Genomic DNA, 18,429 nt, shown 5'->3' on the forward strand with positions numbered 1-18,429 from the left:
ATAAGACAGAAAAATAGACGAGGGGTCACAACACGGTCGGGCAGATGTCGAGGGCAGTGAAGCGAAAACAGGACGGAGGAGATGACAACGCAAAACACAAGTCGCGGTGAAACAGGAACACGAGCGAAGACGGGAAGGAAGACGAGTGGATGACAGTGCAAAACATGAGGTGGACGAGCGGGACAGGAAGGAGAGATTAGAGGAGATGACAGACGGGGGGGGGGGGGTGAAGGTGGAAGAAAGGAGCAGACCAATAGGAGAAGGAGAGAGAGGGGAAAAAGAGAAAATGATAGATATTGGAGAAAGAAAGAAAGGAAGAGTTAGTGACAGTTTGTCCTCGTCAGCCAGAAACTGCAGACAGACACACACACACACTGATGCACAGGCAGTTATATACTTGACTTTCATTTATACACACAAGGTACAACAGATACTCTCATGCACACAGATTCATTCAGTGTGTGAGCGCAAGGCAACAGTTTTACATTTTGATTTACAAATCAATGTGTCTGGAGGTTTTTTGTACGAGGGAGTTTCACTTATTATCACTTAACAAAACCAATAAGCAAATATATACAACTTGAATTAAGAAAATAAAAGTTTCTCATGTAAAATACTTTTTTTTTGCATCTTTTATTCTGTAAAATAAAAGTTAATCTGCAAACATATGTGAAAGGCTCATATCAGCTGATTTTTATCAGTCAACCGATAAATGGCTCAGGTTCGTAAACCTGGATGATGATTGGTTCATATAATGGTTTGTCACATTTCTCGTGTTTTGTCTTGTAACGACGCTGCAGCCCAAGATTTTAGATTCAAATTACTAATAGAAGTATATGTATATCTAATATATATATCCTTTCAGTAACATTCTCATAGTCTCCTTACCACGTGTTGTACAGGCATGGGCTGTGGGGCCACGGGCGCAGGGCCCCACTGTGTGGTCGACATGGTCTTGTTCTGCCAGTTGTGCCCCCCCGTCAGCTTCTTCTCTCCGGGATGGCTCCAATGCATCTCTGGCCTGGGAGAGGGAGGAGCAGGGCCACAAAACGAGCGCACCGTCAGGGTCACATTTTCAACCTCAGACACAAATCATGTCCTGGAAGCGTTTAATCGTTATATAAATTTCTCTTCCACGATGTACACGAGTAAAGAAAGAATGAGTTTGCACGTGCTGCAGGAATTTAAACGCCTTAAGCACATACGACCATTTAAACTGTTCAGAGCGAGAGGGTACAGCAGGAAGGCGTATTGGCTTTGCCGCTGTTTAAAGCCTCCCACCTAACAACATAAGATCAACTTAAAAACATCACAACTCAGGACACTCACTTCTTGGCTTGGGTCCCAACGAACTGCAGATCTGAGGAGGGACAGAAACCAGAGGAACTCAGTGATCATCATTTAAAAAGGGAGGTGTAACATTTAGTCTAATCCAGGAGGTGGCTACGGTTAGATTGGATTATTTATTGTTAAACAGGAGAGAATAAAGACATTTTCTGCCACGTGAAAGCAAAATGGCTCTCGGAAAGATTTCATTTAAGTTTTACCACCAAGTAAAAGGTATGTTTCTGGGAACTCACTGCCCACAAGGTTGGCCAGAGAGGAGTCGAGGTCGTTGGCTAGCATCTTTCCTCCATGATGGATGGTCATTTGAGGCGGAGGTGCGGTGTGCGCGTGAATCGTCGGCTTCATCAAGTCTCCGAGAGCATCGAACCCTGCAGGAGAAACATACTCAAACATGTGAATAAGATGGAAAACAGGATACATAGAGGGACACAGACAGGTTAGTGCAGCATAAAGTCCCAGAGGAAGGAAGTGCAGGCATATCCCATTAAATATACATCGATATACAAATAACATTTGATGAAACAGCTCAGAACCAGCAACCAAATCAAAGATGGAAACGAGGAGGCACAGCAGGTGAAGGTTTGGATGTTCACACACGTTTGAATCAAGCAGATGATCAGCATTTTAAGAGTTAGGTAGGCAAAAAAAGGAAAAGCACAAGAATGGATTGACAAAACAATTTTATTTCATGTCATGTAAGATGTAAAGGATTTTTTGAAAACCAACTCAGGTGATGTCATTAGAAGTTTCCTTTAAATTCAGTCAAGCTGCACCACATCACACATCAGTCCCCTAATTATCAGATTTCTTTAAGCAAGATCCACGAATTGGTCTTGACGAAAACATGAAAAACGTCAAAATAGTCCAAATCTCACAATCTTACGTAAAGTGTTTTAATGGGTTCTTTCCTGACCCACACAAGAACCTTCTGACAAGTTCTGTGGAAACTTGCTGACAAACAAACCAACACTGGTTTCCAGAAACCGGTTCCAATTAGCCAGTACATGCCAAACCAACCACAACGCAGACAATACCAAAACCACAGCAAAGCAAAGCAGGTGCATTCATATTCCACATTTCAACACAGAGGCAATTCAAAGCGCTTCACATTAAATATAAAAAGGTATGACTAAATGCAAAAGCGACAAAATAAGCAGTTAAACGATAAACAGTTGCATGAGGGATACTAAATTAAGAGATACACGTGTGAAAGTATCAAAGCAGTGTAAGAAATTAATATTTGATTTAAACATCAAAAAAGTGGCGACAAACATCGCAGCACGTGTCTAGTTCACCTCTGATGAGAACACGTGGTGCAGGTAGCAGCAATGCTAGCTAACAGTTAGCTAGCAGCTAAGTCTAACGAACACCACAACAAAACGGCTCAAGCTGTATTTCTGTATTTCACGTGAAACAAGTATAACGCATAGCGGGGAACCGGGAGCTAGCCCGAGAGGAGCTAACCCGAGAGGAGCTAGCGGTGTACACACCTTGTCGTACAGGATCCTGCGGTAAACCGAGAGGAAGCGACCGCGATGCAGCGACGCGACAAACTAAAGAAACACCTGGTGACGCACGGACAATCACGTGGTCGGAGTGGGCGTGCGCGTCCCACGTGTCGCGACACAGAAATTATCCCCCGACAGAAACTGTGCCCGCATTCACGGGAGCGCGCCTGCACTTAAACGCGTGACGTAACTACGATTTTATCACAGTCAATGAAAAACAACGTTAAATTCATTGTTATGAATGAGGAGTTGATCACATGACTCAGAAATCAAAACAGACGTTTCTCAAATGTGTATATTTCTCATTATAGATCCTGTAACTATAGAGAACAAGATAATTATTTCATGTTTTCCACATCGTTTCTAGGCTATAGAAATATATCTATAACTATAGCAAAAGTTAATGCAGTACATGTACGAACAATACCTCTGATAGTGAATATGGACTACATCTTTATTTCCGAGGAAAAGTTAAAGCTGGATACTCATTGAAAACAAATGTGTATCCAGCTTTAACTTTTCCTCGGAAATAAAGATCTAGAGAGCCGCCTCAACTTTCATCCTGATTCTACCACTTTCTCCAACATGTCCACTTCCACGTTAACCGCTGTAACGAAGCCGAGCTGAACGGTTTTCGTCTGAGAGTATTGCTGAGCTGAGCCTCCTTAACGTGAACCTAGATCTCGCCGCCTGCCTTTCCGTTAATTTAATTCTTCCTGACCTATTTCAGCGTTTTTTCCCCCCCGACACTGACGGAGGTTCCTGTTCAAAGCAGATCCACTTCACCCAGACACGCCTCTTTGTCTCCACGGAAACAAAGCACAGTGTATAATCCCTGACTCAGTAGCTTGCAGCCAGATGATTGATGTGTGTCAATCATCAATTGATGTTAGTTTTGAACTTGTGTGTGTGAGATATTGTTTGTCCATGTCTGGTGTAAATTAGTCATTTCCTGTGTGTGTAAGCACCTTTGTCAACAAGTTCCCATGTCAGCACTCATTCAGCTAATGGCTCAGCTGTGTGTGTTGCTTTTGGCGGCCGATATTGGCAAGTAAAATAAATTTGGCTGATTGAAAAATTCCAATAATTGCTACGATTGATGAATGAAAACGAAATGTAATCGAGGCTTGATATTTTACAGTTTAACAAAGATGCTGATGCCGATGTGTCGCCGAGGAGCTGATATTATCTGCCGATAAATCGGTCGGGCCCTCGTGTGTACGTGGTGGAGTACGGAGTCAACGAGGCAAAAATAAAAGGGGAAATTGACGGTAAAAGTGAAAACGTAACCTTGTGATATGCTTTTATCATTAACAACCGGGTTTGGGTTAGTTTTCTATTCCTGCCGAAAGGAAGCGTAAATAAAGACAGGAGCAAAGCTGGACAGAATTGTAGTTAGAATGAGAAAGATATGAATGAAAGAAGACTACTGTAAATGTACGTGGATCCTGCAGAAACCAGAGGAGGAGGAGGAGGAGGAGAGGGTTGGGGGGGGGAAAGAGAGGCAAAGGAGGGTGGAAAAAAAAGAGGCAGGAATAATATTTAGTTAGGAAGCGGTGTGTTGCTCTGACAGCGGTGCTGACACAAGAGGTTCAGAAAACACTTTTCCTGCTAGCTTAGCAGATGAGAGAGAAAGAGGGGGAAGCTCACACAGACGGAAAGAAGTGGAACGGAGAGGAAGAGGAAAGTTGGAGAGAGAAGAAAGATGAGGGGGGGGGACGAAGAAAGCAGCGGGAGAAAGAAACATAGTTTTGTTCCTCTATCTTTTTAATTCTCTCGACTCTAATTTCTCTCCCCACTGTCGGCATTTCCATTATTGTTGTCACGGAGATAAAACACTTTGGCAATGTGGGTGATTTTTATTTTTTTTTTGTTTCTTCAAGCTCGGTGTCAGTAAAGCCCAGTGAATTAAATTGAACCGAGGGAGCAAGAGAAGAGAGTCTGAGATAAGGGGTGGGGGGAAACAGAGTGAAACAAGCCCTTTCAGTACATCACACACCACGGGGCAGCGGCGGGGGGAGAACGGAGGGTGGGAGTCGGAGGGGGTGGAGGTGATGAAGCGAACGCTGAGCTGGATGCACTGATGTGGGGGGGGATAACGCTGCCCGTGTTAGTTTAGGTGTTTCAGCCACGGATTTGACAGTCGACTGCGTTGAAGATCAAAGTGAAGGAAGCAAATCCACGTCAAGGGTTCAATTCCGACACTGCGGAGGAAATCTGTTACTTGCAACTAGATGTGAGAGAAACTGAGAAAAGGTTGAATGATCTAAAAACCCTTTGCAGACGCCGAGCACGTGACACTGCTGGGTTCATCAGTAAAAGAGACGGAGGTGATCTGTATTGTTGTCTTTGGTTATATTTGGAATGTCAGTCGGCCGAAACGGCAAAAATACAGTGGATAAATTCACCACTTAAATAATATCTTCTTGTTTGAAACACGGTGGGTGGTGGATGTCACGCAGAGCAGCAGCCTTCTCCAATGACTGAATATAAAGACGGATGACACATCTCAATTTTCTCCCACTATCTGATCACGAGTTTGTCTGAGCTGCAAATCATGATGCATCACCACGTTTTTCATGGCATCAAATAAGTGATTAGAACCAAACTCATCAGCAACAGGAACACTTGAACATGCATCAGTGTGATAGGAAACAGCTAAAATGATGGGAAACATCTTCGAGAATAAATCTATTAGACGGGTAATTTGACTTTTTGGACTGTGCCAGTGTTTCTGAGTTTATTGTATGAAAGCAGGACTTTTACAGAGTTTTTCATTCATCGGAAGATTCACTTTTTAAAAATGGAGATGGTGTCATGTTTAGAATAAGAAATGCTCCTCACATATGGTGAACAAATAAAAAGATAAATCCGAGAGAATGGAGACGCATCGATACGAGCAGGGACGCAGAGGGGAGGAAAACTTTAAATGCTCATTAAAAATAATGCAATTATCAAATTCTGAAACCTGATTTTAGAAAAACAAACCAAGAATCCGAGTATTGGATTCTTCTCGGGGAGGATTCAGCGAATAACAAATGCAGCAAACACAACATTTGCTCAAAATCAAATAAACAAATTAAATAAAAACGAATGTGAATGGAAATAGAAGAAAAGAAGAAGAGGCCGCGAAGAAAAACAGGGAGAAAGATAATTGCAGGAACTGTCAAAGTAAACAGAAGACAGATATTAACGATGGGAAATGAGAATACAAAGTAAAGACCGCACAAACACACAAAAAGCTTCAACACTGTGCACAGCCATCCCCAAAAAATATGATCTCCACAACAATGCCTCCTTCTAATACAGTTTAAAGTGGACACAAAATTTCAAATAAAGACGATGCACTTTGCGGAGGAGACGGAGAAAAGAGTCTTGTTTTGTAAATGTAAAGAGGCAGAGAAAAGAGGAGGAGGAGGAGGAGGAGAGCAGATGGAAAGGAGTTGCCTGGGTGATTCTTGCCTTGTGAAGTGTGATGGGGAGACGATGAGGCAAAAACCGAGCGAGAGATGAAATAAATGGAGGGTGGAGGGAGGAGGAGGAGGTGGTGGTGGTGGTGGGTGAGGGACGATGTGAACAACAACAACAAAACAGAATGAGCAGAAGCAGACAGATGGGAAGGAAATGACAGACGACGCAAGAACAGACACAGACGTGGACGCACACACGGTTACAAACACTTAACAAATATACAGACACGTGGACGAGCACACACACACGGATACAGTAGCTACACACATGCAGGGGGTTTGTGTGAGAGGCTGCCAGTGGCCCAGATGGTGTACTGGTGGTTGTAGTGGCAGCTTCAACACAGGCTCTATTAATAGGAAGGAGTTAGTTTGTCTCAAGACAAAGGCAAACTGCACTGGAGCCTCCAGCTGGTTCTGCTGAGCGTCGCAGAACACACTGACGAGGTCCAACAGGAAATCAACAGCTCACGAACGGAACCTGAGGCTTCGACTCCTTAAATATTTACTGGAATACAGAAGACACTGATTTCTATTGGCTGCAGCTCAATGCATTCAACTAATCCAGATGATAATTGACTTAGAATGAAGATCTGGAGAACCGTTCATCTAATTGGCCACACGCTTGGCCTGGAAGTACCTTAATGAATTTGGTGCAATGTGGAAATGCAATACGTTCAATACAAGGAAAAAACAAGGACGCACAACTTCACTGAGGATAAACCAGGTAGGATGAACACAAGGTTTTCTAACTTCACTCTGCACCACAGAGTCCAGCACACGAACAGTAAAGAGTGACAGTTTATTGTAGAAGTGTTTGAGGACGACTCACTGATGACGAGGAGTAATTCTGAAGCGGCTCCGGAGCGTCAACACAGGCCAAAGCAATCAGCTCATTCTAAACAGACCATCCCTGCACTAGTTACACTAACTATAACAACAACGTGATTGTAATACATCAGATTTCATGGTTTAAGGAGGTTTTTCCAGACTTGTGGTTTGTGATCTGGCTGCGTTTGATGATCCTGTCAAACAAATCAGTCTCATCAGGATGAGGGGTAAGACGATGCCAGTTCTCAACGAGGCTCTCCTCTGAAGAATCTAATTCTACAACACCAACTCGTTCCTCCTCTGAAGTCTCACAGCTTCCGCCTGCTCCTCTTCCCTCCTTCATCTCATGATGAAAAGCGTCTGCAGATGACCTCTGCAGGGAGTCGCTCTTATCTGCTGTGCCTTTCTGGTTGTTTTTTTTTTTTTTTGTGGAGCCGTCGATAACTCACCGTGCCTTAAAATCATACACTCTGCCGGAGCTTCTCGGGACCAGAGCGGAGTCGAGAGGCAGCGAGATTGATTGTGTCAGTTGCTGAGAGGTTAAAAGAAAGTGAGCTAATAAGAAGGCCCGGAGCCAAAGTCTCCGACCGGCAACACTTAGAAGCCATCGGTCCAAAGCAGTCGCCATCACAGGCAGGACAGCACAACAAGGCAGGATTAAGCAGTTTGAGCAAAAGGTTTGGCACACATCGTCTGCTCCTATCGGGACTTTACGATGCTGCGTCTTTCACTGGACTCAAAGATTCTGGTTGGTGGTTAAATTATGTAGTTTTCCTATTAGAATAAATGAAAAAAAACCCTGTAGAAATACACACAAAGAGAAATTATCCTGTCGATCTGTTACAGAGCTGGGATCAGTTAACTTTTAATTCAGTCTAGTGAAAACAAAACTCTGACAAAGACTCTTGAAGATTCGTACTTTACTTAAAAAAAGACATTTTATATTCTCATTTAAACTGGGTGGAAAAGTTGATGACATAAATTTCCAATCAGGATTTAGCAAAATCAAGCAAAATCAAATCTGACATAGTCCTAAGGAAGTAGATTAGATTGGATGTTGAGTGTTTAACTTTATATTAATTATTGCTTATATCTAGCTTATCTACTGATAAAAACTAATCCTCGAGATCTGACACCAAGTTCTTCTTTCTTTACTTTAAAATCCAGCTGAAGTGTAAATTAACTGACCCCCGCTGACAGAGCTTGAGTTTTGTCGTCAGAAACTTAATAATAATTCAAGCAACAGGTTAAGTGACGAAGCCACGAACACCCGCCGAGTTTCAGAAACAGCCACAAGTTGCAGGGAACAAGTCAGAGGGTTAGTCAAAATGCTCGAGCCGCCAGCAAAGCCAAAAAGGTTTTAGTTTTCAGTTAAGGATCCGTCTGGACAGTCAGACAGAGCAGGCTTTTTTTTACCGGCTGCAGGTTGTGGGCCGTTGTTACTGGGTTCAGCTTTATTCCCAAACACGGCATCGAAATCTACGGTCATGGTCGGTGCAGTCTGCTGCAGAGGCTGGCTCTCCAGTCCTGAGGGATGCAGTTAAATATGACACATTAAAACCCTGGTTGTGCTTTGGAAGCTGCAGAATGGTCTTTATCGGGGGGGGGGGCCTTAAAGGGACAGGAGCTAAGACCAAGTGTTTCAGACAGAGGCTGAAAAGAGGAGCTGCAGCGATGGACAGCAATGGACATGAAGACCTTCTCAAGTAATAACACCAATTATTAACTATATAAGCATTTTCAACTGGAATACAAAAGAAAATATTTAACATCAAACTGTGATTTGTCTTTACAGGGACCAAAATAACAGCTTTGAAGTGGCAACGATTCCACCACCTCCTGCTAAACTAATCCTGTTAGATGAGGAACATGAACCTTACAGTCTCCAGCACACTGCCATTGTTGCTGCTTAGTAATTTGGGCGTCTGCGTGAAGGCAGCCGGGAGCGTCAGGAGAGTTAAGTCTGCGAACGAGGAAATCCACCGATGCACCTTTTGTTTTTTTTCGTCTTCATCCGCATCCCTGTCGGGGGATTAGGGTGCGGAGCCTCAGAGGGAGGCTGCCTTTGTGCGATGCACGAAACAAGAGCACACGACACGGTGCACCGCATCGGATATTAATAAACATGATGTCGGCGTTACAGCGACGCTTTCAGGGAACACAACGGGAATAAAGCCATTTCGACAACTGACAGACTAAACTAAACATGGGAGGCAGAAAATAGAATCGCAATAAATGTGGTGTCTGAGAAATAACCCTTTTCTCCCAGGACATACCCAACTAGCACATTGTCTTTTGTCTACATGTATATTGCTTTTAAATTCATAATCGATAATAAAAACCTACCTGCTAAAACACATTATCACTAAATTGGATGATTTAGGCAGTTAAACATTTCCAACACCAACTTATATGTTAAAATAAATTGGCAATGATTCCTAAGATGATATCGAACCCTTGTGACAATAAAATGTAACTGAGGTTTGATATTTTACAGTTTAACCAAAACCTTTATTATAAGTAAGTAAAAAAAGAAAGAAAACACAAATACAACTACAAAATATAAATGTAAATGAACTTTACTGTTTTTTTTTATTCTGTAAAATAAAAGCTTTCATAGCAGCAAACATAAAACTAGATACCGATGTTTATGACAGGCTCATATTTGATTTAATTCTCCACCACGAATTTATGTTTTTCCCCCCCCCCGAGATTCATTCCAACAGTTAATTTAAACAAGTGTGTCCTCTGCTGCCGCCTGACAGAGACGTCACCGGCGTCTGGTTTATTTACGGCCTCGGACGTTTACAGAGCAAAGTGTCCTTTGTGTTCTTTCTGACAGAAGCTCGGGGGATATTTATCTCAGCTCCCGTGTCAGAGCCGCTGATAGAGTTAAGGGATGATATCTCAGCTAAGACTCTGAAGTCTGGACCGAAACTCTTTATCAATGGCTTCAGTTTAATCCTCGGTCATAAAGCCTGTAATACTCTGCACCAACTGCTCCTCCGGACTCGTCTCTCCGCTCCCGTTTCATTTTGAGGAAAACTGATTCCGAGCTGAAATGTCGCAAATCAAGGTGTTTGAATCTTAGATGAAGTTTCCACACACTGTTTTACTGCTCAGGGCAAAGACTGTAAATAACGACGGAGCTAAAATATATATATATTTTTCATTTTATTGTATATTTTGGAGCCAGAGTCAGCGCAGGAAGCGATCGTGAAGTGGAGCCACGGCATCAAAGCCTGCGCTCGACAATCGTGGAGTCAGTCTCAGCTGTCAATCATGACGTTTCACCGCATTCTTACGTCATCAAGTAACTAATCAAACCAAACATACCACAGATGGATGGTGAGACGGGTACATGAGTGGCCAGTGGGAATATTTCAGAAAGAAATTCATTTATGTGTGTGTGCAGGCCTGTGTTTGTCTTATTTGCATGTCCGGGTCCCTGCTGGTGCCTTCATATATATGTAAATACAAGTGCGTGTGTGTGTCTGTGCGTGTGTGTGTCTGGTGTGTTGTGTAGGTAACGTACCTCCCCAGGCACTGTTGGCGGTGGAGATGGAAGGATTGCTATGCACAGCGGGGATGAAGGCCGGCTGAAGATCAAACAGGTCACTGTTCAGATTGGGCACGCTGACGAGTGAAGGAGGGATGATGAGAAAAGGGGGGGGGGGGGGGGGGGGGGGGGGAGGATGAGAGGGGAAGAAAGAGGAGAAGTGATTGAGAGTGAAACAAATCAACAGGTGAACAGGTCAGGACAAGAGAAAAGGAAGATAAGATAGACAAATGAGACAGAGCATAAATATTTAATCAATTCGCATAAATAGCTAAAGCCACAAGTAAGAACTGTTCATTTGTCACAGATAAAGATTAATTTCTCTCTCTCTGAAGGGCTGTAAACATTGGGACGAGAGCAGTAAAACAGGTAGGAGCAGTAAATTACAGAGCGTGTTGGAGTGTGAGCACGTGAGGGTAAAATCTGTTCAGATTATCAATGAATGGACTAGTTTCACTGTAACTCTGCTGGTCTGGGATGTGAGGACGACGGCACTGGGTTCTTCTGACTGGAGTGAATATCACGAAGCTTTCAAACTCCTGGTAGTGAAGGAGTTCTTCACCCATCATCTCAGAAATCCATAAAGTAGTTTATCAACCCTAAGTATTTTCTGGGTGTTTTTTTATTTGGTTGTTTGGCAACGTTGTGATTATTTCTGACTTCTAACACTCGAGAAAGTCTTGTGCATTGAATCATAAATTATGAAAGAACCAAAATATTCCGCTCTCAAATAATTTGTCCTCTTCTGCTGCTGCAATGACCTATTTTTTTTCCTGTCTGTCTGTCCCTCTTTGCACGTGTGTTAATTATTCACTAACTCAAAAATTAAAAGGACTTATTATAATTAATGGAGAGTGCAGACGTTCTTCTGTATATTTGTCACTGTGACTTGTTTGGTCAAACTAGTGTGCATGCGTGTGTGTGTGTGTGTGTGTGTGTGTGTGTGTGTTGTGTGTGTGTGGTGTGTGTGTGTGTGTGTGTGTGTGTTGTGTGTGTACCTGTTGGCGGACAGCGTGGAGGTGAACAACTCTGGGGTTTGTGTGATGTGGTGGTTGTTGTTGGCCATGCCTATCGAATGGCTGCTGGGGGAGGCAGAGGGCGGGTCTGCATGTTCATCTCCTTCAGGCGCTGGTCCTGAGGACATACACACACAAAACACACACACGTATACACATAAATACACAAAGAAAAAAAAGCACAGTGGGATCAGGACAATGGTTAAACAGTAATTTCCCCTTAGAGTTTTGTTTACAGTAAACCTTTGGCCTATTTAACAGCAGCTATCCTGTGAAGTCTTGAGTGGAGAATAGAATTTGAATAAAAATAGACTCAAGGTCCAGAAATTGAAGCCAAAGCGGACGTGTGAAACTGTATTCTCTCAAATGACCAGTAGAGGGCGACGCCACTAATTGAAAAAGGTTTCATAGAAGTCTATTAGAAAATGACTCTACTCCTAAATAGATTTATAATGTCAGTAAAACATTTTGCGGGTGAGATTAAGGTCTCAATCTGTAGTTTCAAGTCTTCGTCCAATTTAGAGTCAAGCATCGTACACATTGGGGCGTGGCTACCGTTTGATTGACAGCTAGTAATGTCCAGGTCGCAGCTGTAGGGGTGTGTCTTCATCAGTGAAAAGACAAAGGAGAAGTTTAAATGCGTTTGCTTCACTTTGGCAAAAGTTTCTGGCTTTCAGAGCTGAAGTCAGGCCGACATCCAAGTGAATTTCAAAACTCATTTGCTTGGTTTGTGCTGCCAAGGTTTCTTTTTAGTGCTGGATTCCTCGTGCACAATATAATGACGGACAATTAGCTTCAAGTGCTTTAAAACAGACCAGTTCTACTGGTTTTCAGTGAGAAATACAACCTAACACAACATTGTCTGAATTTCTTTGCCGTCACGTGTCTGAAACAGGATTTGACTGAGCTGCAGCCGGCTCTCAGCAGAACTCAGCCCTGATCTCTCCAGAGACAGAAACACAGACGTCAGCAGAGTCCGGCAGCAAAACACAAAAAGTGAAATGAAGCTGAAACTAAGGTTCGGAAGGTTTGTTTTTTGGTTTTCCATCGATTCAAAGTGATAAAAAAATAAAGACGTATGAAGCTGTGAGTGTTGTCTCCTTCATTCAGCAGCTACTGTGGAACCATGTATGAAAACAGATAAATCAATAAGATGCTTTACAGTTTCAAGTCTCAGAATGCTGCAGTTTTCTCCTAAGCAGTAGGTGTCGCTGCTGAGAAAAATACAACAAGACTGGCCGCTGAGCTGTTTCCCCAGATTTCCTGCAGAATGCGTCGTCTTTAACAACAACCTCTGGAATGTCAGCATCTGTATACACAATATTTCAGCTTTATTCTTGCACAGCAGGAGGAAGTAGAGACGTGTCGTCCATCTTTATCTACCATCTACAGTCAAGACGTATGAAGCTGTGAGTGTTGTGACTGAATCTTTTATTTCATTTCGACTGTGGCAAAAACACTGCTGATGTTTGCACGACCACAGACGAATCAAATCCTGCTTCACAGCGTTAAGTCTCTCAGGTCTGAAACACAACTGCACAACACAATGTAGAAATCCCCCAAATTATATCACCGCTGCTCCGAGACTCTGGGACTTTGAAGGTTTTTTCCACACACACACACGTTTGAAAATCTCCCTTCCTGCTCCAGACTTTTCATTTCATGCATGAATTTGAACGTTTCGCTTCAGGGTCAGTTTGAAGCTGGTAACAGCAGAGAAATCTGACTCTCGACATCCTTCTGACGCTCTGGGGTTTAAAACATCCCCGTGTGACAAGGTTTAATCATATATAAAATGACGAATCTAAATAAAACATGCGCAGTGTAGGGAATCCATAGTGTTTTCTACATGCAGTGAACATACTCAACCCACCAGGGCTGTTGGAGTTTTCCCATAAGTGACTACATTATATTTTATTGCTTTGTTGATTGATTTTGTCATCCTCGCTGCTCTATTGCTTATTTGTGGTGCTTATATCCCATCTGCCTATATTTCCCGCTGGATCTTATTACCTCTGCTGCTGCAAAGACCTAATTTCCCTGCAGGGATCGATACACTTGAGTCCCATCATGTACAGGGAAATAACACCTTTTTCTTTTTTTTTTAAAAACACACAGAAAGCAATTTACAGTACAACAAAAGAAAAGGTGTTAGGCAGGGACTGGCCAGGGAGTGGAAACGCTGCCACTCACAGAGATGTATTTTTATTTATTTACACGCGGCCGCCCAGATGTTTAATTCAGTTCAAATCCCAAACTTTAAGGTATGGAAATGATCTTATTCCCTTTACAGCCTCTTGAAATCTTTAAAGGAATTTTGGCAGATTAATAAACAGGATCTCCTGCTGAACGAGCCTCAGCCGAGCCGAGCCTTCATTTGTATTCTGACAGTGTAGCCAGGAACAAATGGGAACTGCTGTTATTGTTTGGGCTGAGGCCCCAGCTGGACAGTAGCTGACTGTGTAAGTGTCTTTCCATGAGTGTGTACGTGTGTGTTGAGTCCGTACGGACACCAGGGCACACGGACAGCTGGACGTGAGTATTTGGACGACCCCTGCTAACCCCGGCTCCCTCGCTGTGTTTCTTACCCTGTTATGTTCTCGCTCTCACTTTATCTCCCCTCTCCTCTCTCGCTAAACCCAAAGGTAATCAGTGGACCTCGGCAGAAACAGGGCAACCAAGGGCACGGCTAAAATCCAATCAGCCGTGCACACACAAACAAACACACCAAGACACACTGGCAGCACATACTGCGCCTAATCTGCCAGGATATACACACGCCTCACACACACAGATCGACAAGGCTCGCAGATACTGGCAACGTGACTCCACACATACTGGATCTCGTCTGCCAGGATGCAAGCATGATCAAAATGCACACGCACGCACATGCACGCACGCCGAGCCGACGTGTAGCCCGTTTTGTAGCTTCACTGCTCTTACTCAATTACAGTTCGCTGCGAGGCAGGACTCCCAAGGCTGGAGGAGGAAATGTCAACACATTTTACACTCGACTTTTCGACTGCTCAGCACTGAGGCTCTCGGCCTTTATCCTCAACAGGAGTTCAGCAAACTGCAAAGTTGCAGGGCGATCCGTCAGCCTGATTCATACGACAGCAGCAGTAGTGCGGTTATAGACGCACTGTGTGTATATTATATATATTACTTTTAATAACTGCTGGTGCCGTTTGTCGGGGCTCAAGTGTGATGTAGTCGCTTCAGACTTGCAGTTTACTCTCTGTGTGCGAGCACAGACGCAGCGTGGTTTTAAATCCAGCGGCTGCAGCAGCTCGCATCACTTTCAGACGATTCCTGTGATGTGGCGCTTTAGTTCAGGAGATCAAATTCCTCTACGGATCCTCAAAGTTCTGCTTCTGCACTTCCTGTTTGCAGCAGTAAATTATTCACATTATAGTCTTGACATTGTCACACTGTCCCTCAGCTTACGGAAGACGATTAAACTAGGGTCAGAATTAAACTATACGATCATAAAACATCAGAATCTGTTTTATTGACCTGATGTAACCAGGGAATTTGACCTTGGTTCTCAGCAGCATAAAGATATGTACAGATGCTGTTCTGTAGAAATATGAAATAATAAATTGGTTCAACCCCTAACCCATAAAAATAGAGTAAATACCCAAGAATTTCCTTATTTAATATTTAATGAGCCATAAAAATAGAAATTATGGAATCATTTTCCAATCAAATATTAATCTCTCAATAAGTAGTTTAAATTAAAAGAGGGTTTTGAGAAAATAACATAAAAAAGTCAGTAAGTAAATTATTATTGAATTCATAAATAAGTAATGGAATATAAAAATCTGTTTAAAAATGCAGCTTAAAAGAGGAATAAATAAACATTTTAATCAGGCGTTAGAAAGGGGCAGTTTCCTTTTCCCTGCTGCTTTTCCTATGAGACATTTGATTTGTTTAGACAGCTACAGACAAACAGGAAGTATGGAGGCTTTTGTTTCTGTTGATTTTTACATTTGAAGAATCGTCACCATTTACTTTAATTGTATTCGATTTGGCTGCAACGCTGTTTAAACTCCAAAAGTGTTTTATGGACTCAAACACTTCACCCACCAGAGGTGAGTAGGTAATGAGTGAACTATCCCTTTAATACCAGGTAATCTAATCCCATATAAACCCAGTAGCGTCCAGTTAAGACTGTGGCAGCAGAGAGACTTTCCCCAGTGAGTGGAAGGAGAAGGTGGCAGAACTATGGCAGCTGGTCTTTCTGCTTCTGCAGTGCTGAGCCTAATGTCTAATTTGCTTTACAAGTAGAAAGTCTGTTACCTTTAGAGCATGCAGTCTGGCCTGCTCCTCCTCCAAGGCCTGCTGCTTCTCCTTCTCGTCCATGCGGCTGAAGGACATGCCGGTGGAGGAGAGGGAGGAGACGGCGCTGGACAAGGTGGACGCTCTGCAACGGAGAAAACAGAGCATGAGCACATTGATGATAAGCTTTTAGATTTCTTAGTTTTTCCACACAGCTGATTTTTGGAATCTACTTTTTATAAATGCTTCTCTGGTGTCATATATTTAAAGAGAACTGGCTAACGGCAGGTAATCGAGATGTCTACCTGGTGTCTGCGTTCAGCTCCTTGGTCTTCTTGCCCTCCAGAGAGGCCAGGTGCTGCTCTAAAGCCTCCAGGAGGCTGCTGGGGGCCTGAGGGAGAACAATGACAATGAATGAGAAAACTATTCAGTAAACAGCTCAACTTCTTTGAAAAATCACTCACTTTCTGCACCTCTCATATGCACAAAAAACCCACCCACACATACAGTAACACACACACACACACACAAAGCACCCAGGAGTTAGTTGGTCTCACAGGAAGGTAGCAGAGTGCATCGGGTTCCAGGAATAGCCATGTCAACATGCAGCAAACACTAACAGCGTTAGCAGGAGACTCAACGGAGAGAGAGAACAAAGGAGGAGGTTGAAAGACAAAGAGCGAGGGAAAAGGTGGAGTGCGGAGGAGAGGTCGCACCGGTGTCTTCTCCTGAGAAGTCTCATGAGCAGGAGGCGATCATTTCTCATTCATCTTCCCCCTTGTTGTGTTTTCCCTCTTTGTCTCACTCACACTGCAGCTGAACAACAAGTGTCAGGATGAAATTTGGTTCGTCTTTCCCATGTGGAGAAGCAGCAGGAGATTGTCCAGGAAAATGTGGGGAACATTTAGACAAAGGGAGGCGTCTGAGTAGAGCAGCAGGACATGACACATTCGTTTAGCTGCGGAAAGCTCAGTGTTGTTGTTTACAGCACAACGACACTGCTATCGGCTCTTAGCGGAGATATTTGTATTTTCCAGTTTCACGTCCATCACGTGTTAGAAACGTCTTTAACACGCCCACTAGCTCGCTGAGAATTTTACTCAAATATTATATATCAGAGGCGAGCAGCGAATGGTCACATTTAAGAAGCAGGATCCTGAAAATATCTTTTTTTTTGGCTTGATAAATCCCTTAAATCAGGTGAAAGACTCGAATAAGCAGAAATGTCAAATATGATTCTATGATTCCAGATTGTCAGTTGTAAGGATTTGCAGATTTTCTCTGTTTTATATCTACGTAAATGACTAAAGTTGTTTTAAATGTGGCTTTAAAGGCTTTACGATATAATGACAAACAGTTTCTACAATGAAATTCCAGTTTCCTGTTTGTCACGTGTTAGGGTCCACGCCCACCCTAACACGCCCACTCGCTGTGAACTTTCCGAACATTTCCTTGCTGAATTCTCTCATGGGCTCAATCGAACATTTTACAAGGGGGCTGGCAGGAAAAGATACGGAAAATATCTGCAGCAACTAAATCTGTTCATGTTTATTCAGCTTTGGGGAAAGAGATTATTCTCTAAACTTTTTACCTTTTCTTAATTACTGGACGAGAAAATAAACGAGCGACTCCAAGAGTCTCTGAAATGAGCTTTGTTGTGAGATGACATAAGGAAGCAGCATTAAAATGTCAGCTCTAACGTTCTGGAGCACAAGTAAGAGAGACGGTTACTCTGGGATTCGTTGCTACGCTACTACAGCAGAAAACACAATCCAGCGTCAAATTCAAGATCAGCTCCGATTGTTCACGTTGCACAACACAAGGTCTTCAGCGCTCGTTAGGAGCCTCATTAATGCAGCGAAACCGAGGGAGAGAAGAGGGCAAGAAGTGAGGCCGACAGCTGCATTGTCAAGTGTAAGATCCGTGGTTCTCTCGCACTCATCTGCAGCTTAACACGGAGGAGGGAGAGAAACCGCTCCTCAGCCGAGGAGAGAGAGAGAGAGAGAGGGGAGAGGAAATTCTTCCACTGTGAAAATATGACAACGTCACGTCTGTCTCTCCATCCACAAGAATGTAACGTCAGTAGGGCTGCACACACACACACACACACACACACACACACACACACACACACACACACACACACACACACACACACACACACACACACACACACACACACACGGGAGTGTTTTGGCTTCAGAGCCCTCTGTGGCTGGCTAGACGGTGGGTTCTTGCCAAACTGTTGCCTGGTTGTTAAAGAAACAGACTCGCTGAGGAGAAAGAGACACTATTTAACTGTCAGTGGGTTTTTTTCAAAAGGTGGAGAATAAAGACCTTGTGTAAGTCCGGTCAATATTAGCTCTGACGCACAAACACACACACTTTGCAGGGGTGTCCGTGTTGTGGGCGAACATCTC

At 43.3% G+C, this 18,429-nt stretch overlaps 1 protein-coding gene across 3 annotated transcripts in view; it reads right to left on the reverse strand.

Annotated features, from left to right (window-relative positions):
• Nucleotides 1-10,688: 10,688 nt before the first annotated feature.
• LOC117751769 (phosphatidylinositol-binding clathrin assembly protein-like) overlaps nt 10,689-18,429 on the reverse strand; it is a 43,267-nt gene continuing 35,526 nt past the window's right edge. For all 3 annotated transcript variants that reach the window (XM_034568676.1, XM_034568675.1, XM_034568674.1), the window contains 4 exons: nt 16,315-16,400; nt 16,031-16,154; nt 11,711-11,846; nt 10,689-10,789 (listed from right to left, as the gene is read on the reverse strand). In XM_034568676.1, coding sequence (XP_034424567.1) covers nt 11,781-11,846; nt 16,031-16,154; nt 16,315-16,400 — 276 coding nt within the window. In that variant the 3' untranslated portion in view covers nt 10,689-10,789; nt 11,711-11,780. The remainder of the gene's footprint in view (nt 10,790-11,710; nt 11,847-16,030; nt 16,155-16,314; nt 16,401-18,429) is intronic.

This window comes from Hippoglossus hippoglossus, chromosome 18 (assembly GCF_009819705.1).
Source record: "Hippoglossus hippoglossus isolate fHipHip1 chromosome 18, fHipHip1.pri, whole genome shotgun sequence".
In the NCBI taxonomy this organism is placed as follows: Eukaryota; Metazoa; Chordata; class Actinopteri; order Pleuronectiformes; family Pleuronectidae; genus Hippoglossus; species Hippoglossus hippoglossus.